Source organism: Mustela putorius, unplaced genomic scaffold (genome assembly GCF_011764305.1).
Source record: "Mustela putorius furo isolate JIRA1106 unplaced genomic scaffold, ASM1176430v1.1 tig00003983_pilon_pilon_pilon, whole genome shotgun sequence".
In the NCBI taxonomy this organism is placed as follows: domain Eukaryota; kingdom Metazoa; phylum Chordata; class Mammalia; order Carnivora; family Mustelidae; genus Mustela; species Mustela putorius.
Window position 1 is genome coordinate 13,597,655 of NW_025422123.1, and position 18,356 is coordinate 13,616,010.

The 18,356-nt window shown below is 42.0% G+C and overlaps 1 protein-coding gene across 1 annotated transcript in view; it reads right to left on the bottom strand.

The window, feature by feature from the left end:
• TNFRSF21 (TNF receptor superfamily member 21) overlaps positions 1 to 18,356 on the bottom strand; it is a 66,055-nt gene that overhangs the window by 5,381 nt on the left and 42,318 nt on the right. Inside the window, exon 4 of the mRNA XM_004739731.3 lies at positions 16,452 to 16,717. Within this exon, the coding sequence (XP_004739788.2) occupies positions 16,452 to 16,717 (266 nt within the window). The remainder of the gene's footprint in view (positions 1 to 16,451; positions 16,718 to 18,356) is intronic.

An 18,356-nucleotide genomic window follows, 5' to 3' on the forward strand; every position in this document is an offset into this window, starting at 1 on the left:
TTTAGTGTCATCACAGTGGGGTTAAGAACCATAACCGAAGCCCAAGATCATGCGACAATCATCTTTCTAGAAAATCTATTCAGCTACTAAGTATAGGCATCCCCTGCTTTACCCAGGATACATAGCAGCCAGCTGCATTCCAGATTTCTCGAGTTATCTGCAGTTTTTTCTTATAGGAAAAGAAAACCTGGCTCATAGATACTTAACTTCTTTCCTCCCTTGACCTTACTATTTGTAATATCCATCAAAATTGCATTGCAGCACAGCAACTCAAGCATTGTACGACCTCTGATAGCTCTAATCGGAAGTGAAGTCACCAGGACATGTGGAATGAATTAATTCTTTATTGATTCAGAAAGTTCACTGTTGAGTTCACAGCAAATAAAGAATACCTCTAATATGATTTAGATACTGAAAGACAAATATTCTAAACAAGAAAGCCAGGAAAGGGTCTCATCCTCTTGCAAAAGCTATAAGCATGAACTTACCCAAACATTCACAAAATAGATTACAAGTGACTTAATTTATTCCTTATGCATCTTTGGGCCTTCCAAGTTCTCTACAGGGAAATATTAACTTTCATGATTATAAAAACAATACATGTTATTTTTAAAAGCAGTTACCACTGATAAGTATGTTTTCCGTTTGGTAACTTGAAAATGTTATGGCTGCCGTGGCTCCTATTTACACTGGTAGCCAAGGAACAGGAGAGAGTCTTAAGATCACCTACTTGGCTGAGTGCCTCTCTAGACTTTTCTGAAGAGTTCACAGGCCCAAAGGGGTAACACTGCCCCCCAACTTATTGGGGTAGATATTAAGCCTTAAGAGAAAGGCCTCTCAGGAAACTTGACCAGTGGGGGCCATCTATCCACCAGATAATCAAAGTCCCTTTGCAGGAACTTAAAAAAGCCAATTCTTTTTGCCTTCCAGCCATGAGCTCATCATGCTCACTTGGAAGCCTCACTGGGGAAATGAGGTAGAGACACAAAGAAAGGGGAGGAGGCAGAGATAATGAGGGGAGAGCTCCCCAGGGAGCCAACACCAGACGGGTGGTTCTGTTGTGTGACCTTAAAGAGCATGTGATTTATTTTGGCCCAACGAGCCCCCCAAGGCCCTCCTGAGTACTCTCCATGCAAGTTCACTTAGTCCTTCCAGATACTAGTACCAGGTGATAGGGGAAGAGAGATGAATGGTTCACTTCAACTCCACCTTAAGTTCCTCTGTTGGCCTGTTTTCCTTTCTGATTTCCAGAACCACTGAGCACATGGAACCAGCCAAATGGATGAGGTCAACAAGGTACTGATTGAAATTTGGGGGCTTGAACACCCCTGGGCTACGGAGGTTTGTAGCATTGTTTGTGAGAAAGGTGACTGAACTTGTATTTGGGCTACACTGGAATGAGCCATTTCCCGCTGTGTCCCTGCAACCCTGTGTTCCTACAGGTTCCAAAGCCAAGTGCCCACTCTGGTGCTTGGCTAAATTACAGCCTGAAACTGAAGCTCAAAAATAAGTCTTCTCTTTTAATATCAAACCAAAAAGCACTTTCCCGTTGACTGACCCTTCCTAAAAGGATACACTGTGGAAGGCTGAAGAGTTTTCTAGTCCTGGGGGATGGTCCAGTAATGGGTGGTAAAGGAACATCCTTGTAAACCTTGGTCATGGCAAAAGTGATTTATAAATTAAATGAGGTTCTAAGTAAGACTACCTTTCCTCCCTCCTGTGATCTAGCAGCTTTTCTAAGTATACACTTAGGGAAATCTCTTCCAGCATGCATTGGATGTTCTGCATAGCCAACTCCTAAACATCAAAGTCATGAATACCCTGGGATTTCACTGCAAGGGAAGAAAGGAAAAAGACTTCTAACTAGCTGTGTGGTTTTAGAAAAACCCTTCCCTCCTTAGACCGGTTTCCTCATTTCTGAACAAAAAAGATTAGACCAGGTCTTCTCTGTTCAACTTCTGTTTCATTTATTGTCAGCCCTGCTATGTCATTTTCCATGCGCCCAACCCACCCACCCCAATTCTCTCTCTCCTTCCAACTTACCCCCAACTGGTTCACTCAACTAAGGTTTACCACTGAGTTATTTTCAATTACTACCCAATTACAATCTCCCTGTGGTTGCACAATCTGTTTTCATAAAACTAATTAACAACTTTGATGCATCAATGACCCCCTGAAATGAAGCATTAATTACCCAGCCTAGATGCTCCTTGCCAGTCTGCTAAAGTGGTTCAACTTAACCCCTTGGCTCCTGGCACTACCCAGTTGGATTCCACAAGGCCCCCTCTCCCCACTCTATAGCCAGATATACTTGATAGACTCAAGAAGAAGCTTCCTTACAAGCCAAAGCTTACCCTTTCCACTGAACTTTCCCTCCAGATCTCACCCAACATGTAAAAAGAAGGGAAAAATCCTATGCCATGCTTGTGAAATTTTCCATCACTTTAATAATGGTTTTTAAAAGCCCATTTGCTAAATTCAATGAAAACTAATTGCTATTCCATCTGAGCTGACCCTCTATGTTGCTCAGATCCAGTAGACAACGGAGACTTTAAGAAATAAACCATTACCAGTACTGTGCAAAATGATTCGTCATGAAATATAAGTAATCCATTTGCTGTGAAGGTATCTCTTCTGAGCTTCATCTGACAGATGAGAAAACTGAGCCTCTAAGAGGTTTGCATAACCTGCCCAAAGTCACAAAGTGAGGATTCAAGATCAGGCCTGTCTAGTTTCCAAGCGATCTTCTTTGCTGAGCTTTTGTCACTTCTCTGTCTGGACCCACTGGACATTTACAGGAAATGTCAAACCCACGTAAACCCAACACAAGCAACCAAATGACCACAAGGAGCTGCCGTGGCTTCTGAGGGAAGGGGCAGAAGGCAGGGCCTCCACTCTGGCCCTGAGATAAAGATGAGAGATTCTGCAAATATCAGACACCTCAACTGTGGCCCAGTAACTTGGTTTTATATTTGAAAATATTCCAGATCCCAACAGACCAGCAACTGTTAAAAAAAAAAAAAAAAAAAAGACATTCAATTGCCACTGAAGTTTCATCTCAAAGGAATTACAGTCACAAATAAATACATAACTAAAATTATTTAAGGATGATGATAGCATCTCAAGCTTGTTTCCCCTGTTCTCCCATATGGTCATGTAATGGAAATCAAATTAGATTTCATGACCTCCTATAGGTCTAGGAGATATATAAGAACAGCTCTTATATACCTTTTATCTCAGGATGAAAGCAAGGGCTATCTCCCCTGCCATGAGTACCTAGCTATCTGAATCTATGTAGTTCCCACATTTAGAGAACAGGAATGTAGATAACAAGAAGAGCTTCGTTATCACAATCCATGTAATTTCAGGATTTCAGACATAAATGAGGGTTCAGATGATGACAGTTACCAACTGTCTCTCAAAAAATTACCTGAATCTATTCGGTTCCTAAGTTCAGATAGTGAATAATACCTGAGATACACAATGATTTCTCCCTTAAAAAAAAAAAAAAAAAAAAGGAATAAAAAGGAAAAATGGGTAGGAGACAATGACTTTACTCTTCCAGTATGAATTCTTACTAAATCCAACTCAGGGTAAGAGGTCTTGGCAAGAATAAGCCAAATTTTCAGAGTAAAAAAATTTTTTTGCAAACAAAAAGTGAAAAAAGAAGGACATGGAAAGATGCTGATTCCTTAGCCCTTAGAAGAAGTGATAGCAGTTTGAAGACATTTGGAGGGAAGTCTTAGAAATGGAAACATGAGCTAGAAATACACATGCATGTATATAGATAAAGCAAAGATGTTAACTGTGAATTAACTGTTAAATCTCGATGGTGTTAAGTTTAGGAGTGTTTACTATGTTTTCAACTTTTCTTTGTTTCATACGCCTTATTTTTTAGTTTGGAAAATAATTTTACAAAAGGAAAATAATTTTAAAAAATAAATTTTACAAAATTTATTTTACAAAATAAATTTTGTAATTTATTTTACAAAAAAAATAAATTTTACAAAACCCAAATTTTATTTGGGTTAAGAGCCAAATAACTATAAGACAAAAATTCCCCAAAATTCCTAGGCTTCTGATTCTTTAGTCTGTTGTCTTTCCATCTCTCTTCTCTTGCCCAGCCCCGGCTACAGGAAAGGGAGACAAGGAGGTGCTTCCATTGCATAAGCAGGGAATGGGCTAACATTTAAAACAAAATCGTCAGTTGCCAAGTGGCCATTACTGGCCTTATGTGCTCTCGCTCCTCCCAGGGCCCCTGGAGGTCATGGGATGCAAGCAAGAAGAGGAGTGCAGTGCCAAGAAGCCCTGCTCAGCTTCCCTGGGAAGCCCTGTGTCAGACCACGGCCATAGTGGAGCTGAATGGACACTGAGTCTCCCAGAGCTGGAAGCCCCAACGGAGCCTGCAGAAAGAAGGAACTCGCCCTTGGGAGGTTCGGAGGATTAAATTGGCCAAAAAATGGCAAAGCCACTGTGAAATTATTTTAAAAGACACCTCACACACACCCCCTAGATCTATCCAAGCATAGCATAATGGAAGTATTTTCTATCAGTTGCCACCTCACTTAAGGCTATTTTTAAATTTTATCTCAGGTTAGCTGGCCAGAGTGTGTTTCTCCCTTAACTACCCCAAGCCCAAGACAAGGTAGTTGCTAGTCTTGAGTGTATATGTCATCTATCCATTCTGTTCATTCCTAAGAGTTAACTTCAAAACTTACATCCACCCATATTTAAGTGGAGTGGCTAATCGCTGCCCTAAACAAGGGATCCGTTCCTCTCCTGGATGCAGAGGGGGAAAAGCCACAGGAAGCCACAAGTAGTGCTGTCTGAAGCTGCCAGAGCTGGTAAGAACCAGCTGGCTCCGGAGGGAGAAGGGAGGGAGGGTGAGCCCCGCCCAGCTGCTGGCGCATGTGTCTGCAAGCTGTCCAGGCTGCTGACATCAACAGTAATGTTGCAGCCCTGAGCTGACTCACTGACTAGCTTTCTTGAAAAAGGATGTGATGATAGAGTAAGTGGGCTCTCTTGGTTCAGAGCTGGAGCTCACTCTCATTCAAACATACTGCTGAGCCTTACAAGAGCTCAGTCCCGTGGACACATGAGGAGATCATGCTGCTAGAAATGACGTGGGCTTCCCTAAATTTCACTCGCTGAGAACCCATTAGGAAGCCTTTCCCACAAAACAGCCTTTGAACAATTCTAACCATGAAAAGAAGTTGCATGAATCTTACAAGCTTGCCTTAAGGCGCTGTGGAAGATAGAAAGTAACTTCATAATAGGAGACCTATGCCCTTAAGGTAAGAAGGTTCACGCTTATCTCAGTGACTCAAAGTGTTTCTGAACTTGCTCAATTTGATTAAATTAGTATTATTTAATAAGATCATTAGTTGGATGCATGCCATTAGAATCAGAATATACCCGGTATATAATTCCACCAGTACGAAAGGGCTACCATGAAAAATACTTCTCCCTCAGCTACTCAGTTTCCCTGCCAGTGGTGACTCTTACAATTCCTCGTGTCTTCCTCCACAGTCGATACAATAAATAAATAGGTAATATGTATTCTCCACCCAGTCCCAGCTCTTCTGCACTTATCACATTTTGTTTACTTTCACTTTTTATTTTAACACAATATGGCAGCCGAGCACACCCAATGTTGTGCACTCTGCCTTTTTATCATTTAAAAACAGTTCTCGAGGTTAGCACATAAATGGCTGACTGACTCCTTTCGACAAGTGCAGACTGTTCCACTGTGTGGATGTTCCACAACTTACATGACCTGTTCTCTGTTGAAGGGCATTTATGCTGTTTCTACTCTTTTATTACAAAGGATTCTACGAGGAATACTGGGGCTTGCAATCTTCTACACACATGGCAGAGGTAGGCGAGACAATAGGTAGGACAGATTCCTGGGAGTGCAAGGTTAGTAGTCAGCTGCCATATACTTTGGGAGAAAATACCAACTGGCTCTCCAGAATGGCTGGGCTGAAGTGTACACACATCAGGACGAACACTGGGCTTCTTTTCCTATACCCTCACAACACAAAAATGGTGTCATACCTTTCCCTCCTTACCACCTCAGAGCTTAAAACCGTATCTCAGTATAGGTTCCTGTTTTAATTCTTCCCTATTCTGAACAAGGCTAAAAGACCCACCATAAAGAATCTTCAGTATTTCCTTTTCTGTGAACTCTCTTGTTCATAGACTGCCCATTTTTCTTTTGGGCCATCAATCTCTTAATTCATTTGTAAAATCTCTTCATTTTTTTTAAAAGCCTATTAACCCTATCTTGCAAAAGACTTCTTCCAGTCATTATTCTGTCTTTCGATTTTGCCTATGATGGTTTCTGGTTAGTACATGTATTGTTAAGAAGTTGATTCTCTCTTATATGACTTTAGTGTTTTCTATCATTGTCAGAAGAGACTTACCTCCTGTTCTGAGAATAAAAACAAAGAAGAATTTCCCCATGTTTTTTTCTAGTTCTTTTTTGGTGACAAGTCATTTCAATGGTTGGTCATTCCAACTGTCCCCCGACAAAACCCAATTATGAATAAATCAAAGTTTCTCTGTGGAAAAAAAAAATCTTATGGGAAAATCAGGAGTCACAGATGACGCTCCCAAAGAATATGAGGGATATGTACTTAAAATGTTGACATCAACTGGTGTATCATAAAACCTGCTGTTGACCATGATGTGACTTCTCATGATCAATTGTATGTTATAAGCACATGAGTTATGACAGATCAAAAGACAACCTCGTAAACAAAGGATAGAGAAGCTAGGCCCAAACTGGAAGCTATGAAGCTTTATCCAGATACGAGTTTTGGCCTCAAAAATAAATAAAAATATGATATCCAGTACTGGTAGTCAATGGAGAAAATAAGCTTATTTTCACAAATATTGATTCTGATTTCCTCTCAATGGATTCTTTGAGAAAGCCAGCAAGGGTGTGGATTAAGGGGTTGCAGGTGGCATCGACTAATAAATTTGGCCTTTTCTGAACATGGAGACACTGTGTCTCAGGAAAAAAATAAAAGCCCACTTCAAGTTCACAGAATGTCCTCTACATTGTGGCTCACACACCCATCCCTCCTATAAAACTCTCAGCATCTTCAGGGAGGATTCCCTGTTTTTGTGTTTTGTTTTGTGTGTGTTTGGTATGGATGTGTTTTCATCTAGTATCTCCAGTGTCTGGTACAGAGCTCGAAACATATTGGGTGTTCCATCAGTGTTTACTAAATGCGTTGCTTATGTTAATCCCATCTTATCCTTAAAAAGACAATTTTAAAAAGGAAAAAAAAAAGCTTGTGTGAATACATGTTAGGAAATAGAGTGTATCGCTCTCAAGACCCCAAGAATCTGCTTCTAGACAGACTTCTCCTTAGAAACTATACACTCAACCTCAACTACATCATATTTGATCAATTCTATGATGTAAATTTTTTCACATTTTAACACCTCTCAAATAGGGATCTATCTTACAACTATAAAGGGTAATGTTTTACTAGCTTCCATAGTGTTATGTAGAGTGGTGCCTCAAAACACTGAACATGGCCTTCAACAGAATACAGAAATATGTCTGAATTCCAATGCTGACCAAAACCTCTCCGGACCGTGAAAGCTTGCTAGGTAATCACAGGTGTCAAGCACCCGAACGGTGTTTAGGACACAGCACGTACTCAGCAAATGTTGGTTCCCTTTCTTCTTAATGTGCAGAGGGGTACCATTTGCTCTTGAGTCAAAAAAGGAGAACGCAGAATTCAAATTTCAATACAGAAGACAGCAGCAAACGTGTACTGAGCCCCTGCTCAATGTCAAGTGCAGGAGGAGGCATTTATCCTCCTGATCTCCAGTATCTATGCTCTGTCTCTAATCCTTCCCAATGCGTACAGGCCAGCTGTGAATTTAAGAAGTCGAAAGTCAAATTTTTGGATCCACCAGTCTCTTCTATTAGTTCTTAGAGATTCAAAGTTCAAACTCCAGCCTTTCGAGTGAGACACTGCACCTTTATTCCTGTACTTTTCATATTGCACAACAGTGAAAGCTTTCTGAAAAGCTTGCAAGTGAGCAAAACACAACAAGGTTCTCAGTAAAACAAGTGTTCTTTGCAGAGTCCAAGGCTTCTTCTGGGGGCAGAACCTCCTTTCCCTGAGATGGGAAAATCTCAGGGATGAGGACCAAAACCTGGTCTCGAAAGAATCTACAGTCAGGTTTTTTTCTTTAAAAAATGACTTTCACTTGGACAAACACATGTCTGCTCTTGTTTTCTCTGTGTTTGCCGGTGGGTCAGTACCCCTGCCTCCCACTACAACCTGATCATTTCCTGTGTACCCTTCTGTTCTAACACCTGCTGATCACACTGAATTGTCATTATTTGCCCAAGAGTCCTCATCTCGGTGACTGAGCTACTGAAAGCCCCAGAGATCATCTTCCTTCTTCACATAGTACCAGACACACAGGTGGTGCTCACAAAAGACTGTAAAGATTGTTGACAAATTGAATGAAACCTTGGAATATGTTAATAAGGAGAATGACCTGAAACGACATCAAACACCTAAAGGCTACGTCACAGATCTCACTTCTGTGTACTGATGACCACCCTCCACACAAGCACCGCTGAATGGACCTGGGCCTGTCCTCTGGCAGCAATCCCTCTATAGAGTCCCCTTCTCACCACACCAGGGGTTCCCCAGAGCCCACAGTCAGGCCCTGCAAAGGAAATAATTTGACCTCAAATGACCCTCCGTGTTGTGGGCACAGCACAAGATCCAGGCGAGTTCAGCTCACAACTTAGAGCCTGGGGATAATAATCCCCATTTCCTCAGAGATGACCAACGGGCAAATTAAAGACAAAGACAAATTTGAATAGCCAAAAAGTCAGCAGTTAAACGTACAGCTGCTATTTGCCTCAACTCGCGCTCACTGTATTAAATTTCTGAAAATAGCTGGTCTCAGTCAGACCGTAGATAAGGACAGCTGCATCCTGCAGCTGGTAAACAACAGAAAAATCAGCAGCCGTAGTTCCCTCTGCGCTTCTAGAAGCCGCGGTGCTGTCCTTGCCAAAACAGAATGCCCGGTGCTCTGGGCGCTGTCAAGATTCTCCCAGTTGATTTTACAGAGCAAAAGCCAACCAGTCTCCAAACACCGGCTACTCTACTCGGGGGGCCCGGGGGAGACTCAGTCTCTGGAACATAGGTCTCCTGCGTGGTTTCTGGGAGGGTTCAAGAATCTCTAACAAAGGATCATTCCACTACAGAACAGCCCACAACAACCACCTTGGCTCCAGGCCCACTAGTTAAATTATGGTGGAGTTTTACTCTCTCTAATCTTATGAAAGGAGGGAAGAAGAAGGGAAAAGATGCCCAACTCCCCTGCCTGATGAGCCCCAATTCTTTTTTAGGGTTACTTTGTTTGTTTGTTTATTTATTTATGGGGGTGGGGAGGGGCAGAGGTAGAGAGAATTTCAAGCACATGTGTGGCTCAGTCTCACGACCCTGAGACCTGGACCTGAGCTGAAACCAAGAGTCCAGACGCTTAACCAACTGAGCCACCCAGGCACCCCCAACCAGCACCCATTCTTTACATTTGTGAATCTATGGTCAGAGCAGACAGCTGGAGTAACACTTGATGTTATTTTAAATCACTTTTTGTTTTTAAGATGATCATTTTTTAATGTAGATAAAATTCCTTTTTCCATCCCTTATCAAAATGAGACAATGGAGGAATACTGAAATTCAGATCACAGTTACTGCCGGAGCTAGCCATAAACATCACTTTACTACCTCGCTTTCTTATATCCCACAGTTTAACAAAACCGTATCTCATTTAATTCAGATTACCACTTGATTTCCCATGTTAAATGGAAATATCTGAATCCAAGAAATCATTTACCCAAGGTTTCCTATAGAGAAAAAAAAAAACAAAAACAAGCCCACCCCCTCAAAGCACCTGAAAAAAAGAAAAGAAAAAGGTTGCACTGGTTAAGCTTATTTGAATACACCCAGTCCAAGAAAGAAAAGAAAGTAGAGGGAAAGGGAAGGGGGGAGGTAGGGAGGGAGGAGGGGATGAGAGGTGAGGCAAGAGTAAACCTAGAAATTAAGTGTCTCAATTTTGTTGCCCTTTTTCTGACAGCCAGTGAGAAAGCAGACCATTATCTTCACACATACCATCACCTTTGTTTCTTCCCAATGAAAACATTCCCAGCCTGGGAACATTTGCTCAGGCAATAAGAAATAAATATTTGCCATTAGCTGGAATTTCCAGTTCTTGGGCACTGGACCCAGATGGCAACCCCAATGTCCCGCCGTGCCCTGTAAGCAGTGTTGCCTGGAGGTACCTCCCCACCAGTCAGTAACGAACCCCTCGGTGTTCAGGATTTAAAGAGCCCATTATGTGTATGCTTTGGGGCTACTCAGAAGCATTCGTCACCTCTCTTGCCTCTAGAGCCAGGAAATAATTCCAACTATGAATAAACATTCACCAGGTACTTACTGCGGGGCACACTCAACTAATTCGCACAACAGCTCATAGGACAGGCACTTGTCGTGTTGGCATTTCCTCAGGAGCAAACTGAGGCTGAGAGGCCAGGTAACTTACCAGAATGTTTCCCAAGTGATACGTTGCCAGGGCAGGAATTTAACCTGGCACACAACCCCACACTCATGTTCCCACGTGGAGTCATAATGGCCGATTCGCTCTACATCCAGCACTTCCCCTCATCCCACCCTTGTGGATTTATTCCCTTAAACTATGCAAGTAGATATGTTTCTTCCACTCGACCAGCTTCCTTGACAGCAATGACCCTGTCTTATACTCATCTTTGAGTTGCCCAAAGTGTCTGGTATAATACTATACACCTAATTTGTTATGTAATATGGATATGAGCAGAAAGTCACGTCATCCTCTTTGCTGTCTAGCAGGGGAAGCTTAAATCCAGATATGAAAGCAACGAAAGGAAATAGGTCAAACTCAATTCTCTTCTCCAGCTATCCTTCAAAAACAAAGGGGAGGGGCACCTGAGTGGCTTAGTCATTGAGTGTCTGCCTTCAGGTCAGGTCATGATCTCTGGGGTCCTTGGATGGAGTCCTGCATCAGGCTCCCTGCTCAGCAGGGAGCCTGCTTCTCCCTCTCCCTCTGCCCCTCCCCCTACTAATGCTCTCTCTCAGAACTCTCTTTCTGTCAAATAAGTAAATAAAATCTTTAAAAAGGGGGGGGTGGATAACACAATTTATTTATTTAGTTGGCATTTTCCAGACATAGAAAAACAGAATTTATTGCTGGAAACCTGCCCTAAACATTCTTGAGACCAAAGAAAAATGACCTCACGTAGAATTTGAAGCTGTAGAAAGGAATGAAGAATGACAGAAAAGATCAATACGCAGGTAAATCCACATGAATCCCGACTGTGTACAATCATAATAATTATGCCTTTTGGGAGCTAAGAAATGCGTGGTGTTAAAATTCATGACAATAAAAAATGTAATGCAAGAGAAGGATAAATAGAATTAAAGTCTCCTAAGGCCGTTGTGCTGTTTGGATATAGTAAGAAGTACACACTGAGGAAACATCTCCCATAATTTAAGTGTGCAAGTTGTCATCTCTGTAGGAACCATTAAAAGTAAAGTAAAACATTTATAACTATCAAGCTGAAAGAGGAGGAAAAGTAGAATAATAAAAAAATACTTGATTAATCCAAAAGATGGCAAGAAAGAAGAGGGGGAAAAAAAAAAGGGACAGGACAAATTGAAAAAAAAAAAAAATCAGCCAGTAGATTTAAACCCAAATATATGAGGAATTACATAAGAAATGTAACCACACTCAAATTTTCTAATTAAATGACAAACACTGTCAGACTAGATTTTTTTGAAACCTTAAATATATGCTATTTACAAGTCTTTCTTTAAATAAAGCCTCAGGGGAAAAAAAATCAAAGTAAAAAGATGGAAATAAAGAGAGAGCATACAATTTGGAAAGCTGTATTAGGGTTTTTAAATAGCTTTGGCAAAGTCCCAGTAACTTCCAACTATTGTCCCACTACTTTGCGGCTTCTACCAAATGCTGATGCCCTGGATGGGAAGAACGTGTATGATTTTGGAAGGCTTCAGAGGCAGACCTCGAAAAATACAACTCAAACCTCTGATAAAGAAAGAGTAGGGCAGGTGAATGGATAAGTAAGTAAGTGCAAGAAACCAATCTGAAAAGGCTACAGGCTGCGTATTCCCACCATATGACATTCTGGAAAAGGCAAAACCATGGAGACAGTAAAAAGATTAGTGGTTGTCGGGGGTGGGGTAGGAGGGAGAGATAAATAGGCAGAGCACAGAGGATTTTTAGGGCAGTCTCAATATTCTGTATGACAGTTTAATGATAGATATATGTCATTATACATTTGTCCAAACCTATAGAATACACAACTTACCGAGCTCTATGGTATGGACTTGGGGTGATTATTATATGTCAATGTAGGTTCATCCTCGGTTAAAAAAAAAAAAAAAAAGCACCATTCTGGTAAATGATATTGACAGTGGGAGACACTATGCATATGTTGGAGAAGAAGGTATATGGGAAATCTCTATACCTCCCTCTCAATTTTGCTTTAAACCTTAAACTGTTCTTGAAACTTCATTTTTTTAAAAAAGGACTCAACAGTACACCCAAAAGTGAGTATTCCTGTATAATATTTTTAGTACATAAAGAAATTTTTTTAAAAAAAGAAAAAGTCAGACTCTGGATGTGTTTAATTAAAAAATGGCTAATAGGCCACCGTGGTTAATGATGGACCAGCTGTTCCTGACAGAGGTAGCTCAAAGGTACCACCAGGCTAATCCTTTGAGTGGAACAGAACGTGGGTGCTCTCTAGTTCATGAATAGAAAACAACATTAACCATTTTCAAACATACACACACAGTCATTTTTACACATTAAGTTTCCATTAACTCCTAGGGCCAAGTCTCAAGTCCCCAGCAGTACCACAATACACAAAGAATACAAATCCATCATAAAGTGGGAAGAATAAGTCTTGATTATGTCCCCCGCATTGTGTGTCTTGTTTGACTGAACTAATCTCAGAGATAACCTGCAGACAATTACATACTGTGCGACTAATAAGAGCTGGAAGCCAGAAATCCATGCTCATTGGCTATTCCAGTTAGAGTCAAGAGCTGGGTCCACAGTGTTGCTAGACAAGGATGGGCATTATTAAAACACGGACCGAGAAACTTCATATTGGCTTCTTAGCCTTCGTCATCACACACAGGCTACACTAGCACTACAGAGAAAGCTGTAGGATGCATTGATGCCACTCTCCCTTGAAAAATAAATAACAAAATAGATATTAGAATCTTGTTGGATATAGATGAGATAAGAGGAAAGAACTGAAAGGTGCAAGAGTTTGGCACTTGGGGACTACGTATTTTGTTTTGCATCTACTTCACCGACTCCATGATTTTTGTTATGAATCAGTCTCTCTTTTTTTTTTTTTTTTAAGATTTTTATTTATCTGACAGAGAGAGATCACAAGTAGGCAGAGAGGCAGGCAGAGAGAGAGGGGAAAAACAGGCACCCCACTGAGCAGAGAGCCTGACGCAGGGCTCGATCTCAGGACCCTGAGATCATGACCTGAGCTGAAGGCAGAGGCTTAACCCACTGAGCCACCCAGGCGCCCCTGAATCAGTCTCTTGATCAGTCTCCTCTGCAGAGACTTTGGGCCCACCTTTCCCAGCACCTATAACACTGCCTGGAATAAAGCAGGTGCTCAGTAGACATTCACGGACCACAACAGAATCATCAGAGAAACATACAGGTCATGTGCTACAGTCAATACCCTACCATCATCACCACCCCCTCCAAACAAGAAGTAACCCCGAAGACGAGAACCAGACTCTAAATACTGAGTATACAACCGAAAAATGAGACAGACTTGCAGAATACAAAAAAGAAGTAAATATTAGCAATTTTGGGGGGTGGGGGACCAGATCTGACCCAACATCACAAACCTCAGTTAATCCTAACAAGGAAGAATGGACTGGCACACAAACCGCTGTCTGCTCTCCCGAAACCACAGTGACGAGGGCCTCGCTCTCTCAATTCAGCACAAACAAAGCCCTACCTATCCTTTTTTGAGTGCCCCTTCAGCTCAGTCATCTGAAGAAATACTTTAAATCACAAAAGTAATGTGTTTTCATTGCAGAAAAAATAATAAAAAAGAAAAATCCCTTCTAATCGTACCACCTGGATTTAGTACTAGAACATGAACATTTATGCTTTTTCCTTTCCCTAATGCTTTTGTTTTCCCATGGTTAGATTTATACTGAGAAACCTCCTTTTCCCTTAAAAATTATGATCATCTTTCCACTTTATTTTTTTAATCTTTTTTTTTTAAAGATTTTATTTTTTTATTTGATAGAGATCTCAAGTAGGCGGAGAGGCAGGCAGAGAGAGAGGAGGAAGCAGGCTCCCCGCTGAGCAGAGAGCCCGATGTGGGGCTCGATCCCAGGACCCTGGGATCATACCTGAGCCAAAGGCAGAGGCTTTAACCCACTGAGCCACCCAGGCGCCCCTCATCTTTCCACTTTATCAAGTATTCCATGTTAACGAAATCCTAACACTGCATCAACCACATTCTCCCTTTCTTGTAAGTATTGTCGAAAAGACGGTATGACTTATTCTCCAGGATCTCCATCCTTCTTCAGGTCTGCTGCTCATCCTACCAGATCCTTCCTTAAAGGTCAGCATTCCAAAGAAGCCCATTCACGTTTGAGCCATATTCTGATACCGTCCTCAGGAAGTCACAAAACACCAGTGTGCGCCTTTGCATGTTTACCACCCATCTATTCATAAATATTTTTTTTCTGAAATTTCATATCTCAAAGAAATTAAAAATAGGCCAGGAGTTCAAAGACTACTTTCGGCATCAATTAGCCCCTATAAATTTTATCCAGTCACTTAAATTAAAGATCCTCCTGATGAATGTTTACTCCCATAATGAAGAAAGACTACAATGCTGGTATAAAAAAATAGAAGCACTTGGACATCTCAAGTATATAAAATTGAGTCCCTTGATATACAAAATTTGGTACATAATGGTCGTGAATTAGAGTTGATGGGGGAACCTCTCTCTCCCCAGCTCTTTAGGTAATGAATTTAGACCCCTGAAAAATAACAGCGACAGAATGGCCTTTTAAATTTTAAGTGGGGTTTTATCAGGTCTCGGTGGCAACATTTCCTTTACTTTGGGAATTTATTTGGAAACTTTAATTGAAGTTTGTGAGACCTAGAAGTCCATACCCAAACTTGTACTTAATGGATGGCCTTTCAGGGATGCATACCAGGTTAAGGAAAGGCTAAGAAAAACCAGTTATGTTGTGATCATAACTACCATTTAAAAAACACCTTCAGTGCATCAGGCATCCCACGTAACCTAATCTTAATTAGCCTATAAGGTTGGCTTACACATGAGAAAACGGAAGCAAAGAAAGTTAAGTAACTTGCCCTTGGTAAACTAGCTCATCAGTGTCAGAGCCAGGATTCAAATCCAGTTCTGTCAGGTTCCAAAGCCAAAGCTAAGTGACCATTTACTTAAGTTACCCCTATTAGTAAATCCCCCTCCTGGGGCCCGTCACTTCCCATGTGATGTGCAGAATGAACAAGCCTAAGAAGAAGGACCGATCAATCCTGTTACCCTCTGCTGTCAGCACCACCAGCATCCTCAGAAGGTAAGACTGAGTATCCCTAAATGACATCACAAGAAGTATCCTGGGGGCATTGGCCGGGGAGCAGGGGAGGGGGTGAGAATAGGAAAAAAGATAAAAATAAAAATCTTCCTTCTTAGATGTGTTCCAAGATGTGTTACGCAAAATGAGACTGTACATGAGATAACAAGATGCAGATCTGGCCATACAGTCTGATGCTTGAACGTACCCCAAACACGGTGATTCTCAACTTTGCACATCAGCATTATTTCGGGAACTTTTTCAAATGGTGATTTGTGGTCCTTCCCCTAGAGATTCTGATCTGACTAGTCTACAGTAGGGACCAAGTATCAGAATTTTCTTTTAAAGATTCTAGATGGGGGCGCCTGGCTGACTCAGCCAGTTAAGTGTCTACCTTCTGCTCAGGTCATGATCCCAGGGGAACTGGGATGGAACCCCACATCAGGAGAGTCTGCATCTCCCTCTCTCTCTCTGCCCCTCCCATCAACTATGCACCCTCTCTCTCTCTCTCTCTCTCTTTTTCTCTCTCTCACTCCCTCAAATAAATAAGTAAAATCTTTAAACAAATCCCAGTTTAAAAAAAATAAATAAAGTTCCTAGATGATTGTAATGGACAACCACTGAGAACCACAGCCCTCGAAGAGAAATGTATGTGAACCAAAAGACCTGATACCTGTATTTTTCCTTATTATGTATCAAGGAGTGAAAGGTTAGTTGGGAAGACCAACAACCCAGGTACAATACCTGGGCGGTATCTTCCATCAGTCCCCGAATCTTCTCCACCACGTCGTTACGCCGGTGCTGGCGTAGGGCGCTGATGAGCTGGGCAAGGCTGGCCTCGGGCCCCCGGATGGTCCAGTGCTGTAGGGCGGCATAGGCCCGCTCATGGTCAGCTGTGTACCCGTTGGAGAAAGCAGCCACTTCTCTCTCACTGGCGTTGCACAGAAACTGGTAGATGTCCTTCCACTGGCTTCCGACCTGGGCTGCGACGAGTTTCAGGATGTCAATCCCTAAACCAGAAAGAAAATAAAATTCAAGACAAATCCAGGCACGGGAGGGAAGGTCATTATATATAAAGCTATTCTGTTCTAATGGACTCAAAAAAGAAGCACGTTCTCCCATTGTTATTGGTCAAAGGGAACGGACTGCCTTCTCTAAGCACTCAGCATCCGAAGCCCCTCCTGGGGACTAACTGGGTTCCCTGCTGCAAAGTTCACTTCCTGAATGCAGAGTGAGAAGAAGGACTAATCCTGGAAAGACAATATACAGCCCCCGAAAAAGCTGCTTGGAAAGCCAAACCCGAACGAAATAATCAGTGATTCCTTTGTTACTGCTAAAAACAAGAGTAACCCCATAACCAAAAAAGTGGTGACTTCATGAAATTAAGGAAAAAGTAAACCACAAGTTAAAACTGACATGAAGTTGATCCAACATTGTCTAGTTACGTAAAGGGTCTTCAGATTCTAGCAATAACGTCCCTTATGTCAACCGATAGTAACCAGCCATTCCAGCCCCAGGGAGGCACTCCTGCAGGACTTCTGGCTCCTGGTGCTCCAATCCTATGCTCAACAAGCAACTTTCTGATCTATTATTCAGTCTCATAAGCTGACCTGTACAGTTATAATGGAGACAGTAACCCAAATGACAGTATAGTAACAATCATGAGAGTCTCCCGGGTTTTATGTTAAGGCATTGGCTCTTGGAACATCTTTATTAACGTTCCAAGTGCCCAGATAAGACATAACACCTAGAAAACTAGTGATTTGCCCAATATCACAAAGGGAGCTGGGTGGAAATGCAACCCAACCCACTGGGCAGTGTACTGTCATTCTGCCATCGAGAGCTGATTTTCTAGATATTTTCACCAACAACTTTTGGGAGCTCTTGTAACTGTCACTTGTAAACTGGGTCAGTGTGGGTCTGCAGTACTCAGATCTGAGGAGTGCAGTGTGCAATGCCAAATCCAATCCCGAAGCTGCAAGCTCAACAGGAACCCTTGGCACAGACCCTCTGTGAGGTATGGCTTTCCCTGAGCGGCACGCTGTGGTGTCCTCCTCTTCACAGCACCTTCTCTGGGCATTGGACACTGGCTTTGCCCAAACTGATACATGCGGTCATAGAGAACCTCACGGCATGGGATCTGGCAGTTTTTTGTTTTTTTTTTTTTAAGATTTTATTTATTTTTTTACAGACAGAGATCACAAGTAGGCAGAGAGACAGGCGGAGAGAGAAGAAGGGAAACAGGCTCCCAGCCAAGCAGAGAGCCCGATGCAGGACTCAATCCCAGGACCCTGGGATCATGACCTGAGCCTAAGGCAGAGGCCCCAACCCACTGAGCTACCCAGGTGCCCCGGGATCTGGCAGTTTACCAATTGACAGGGTGGGGGGCGTGGTGAGTCCTCTCAGCCAATACCACGTCTTTTAATGAAGCCATACCCACATGCCCAGATACCAGAGTTATAATAGTTAACAATGTCTTTAAAACACTAACAATTAAAAAAAAAAAAAAAGAGTCAAGTTTCCAAGTGAAGTGGGGGAATGGGGGAGAAAAGAGAATAAAGAAAAGCTTTCTTTTATAGAGAACTAAATTTTTCAATTAACTAGAGGGGAGCCAGGGGAGAACAATCTTTTTTTTGCTCCCATCAGTTG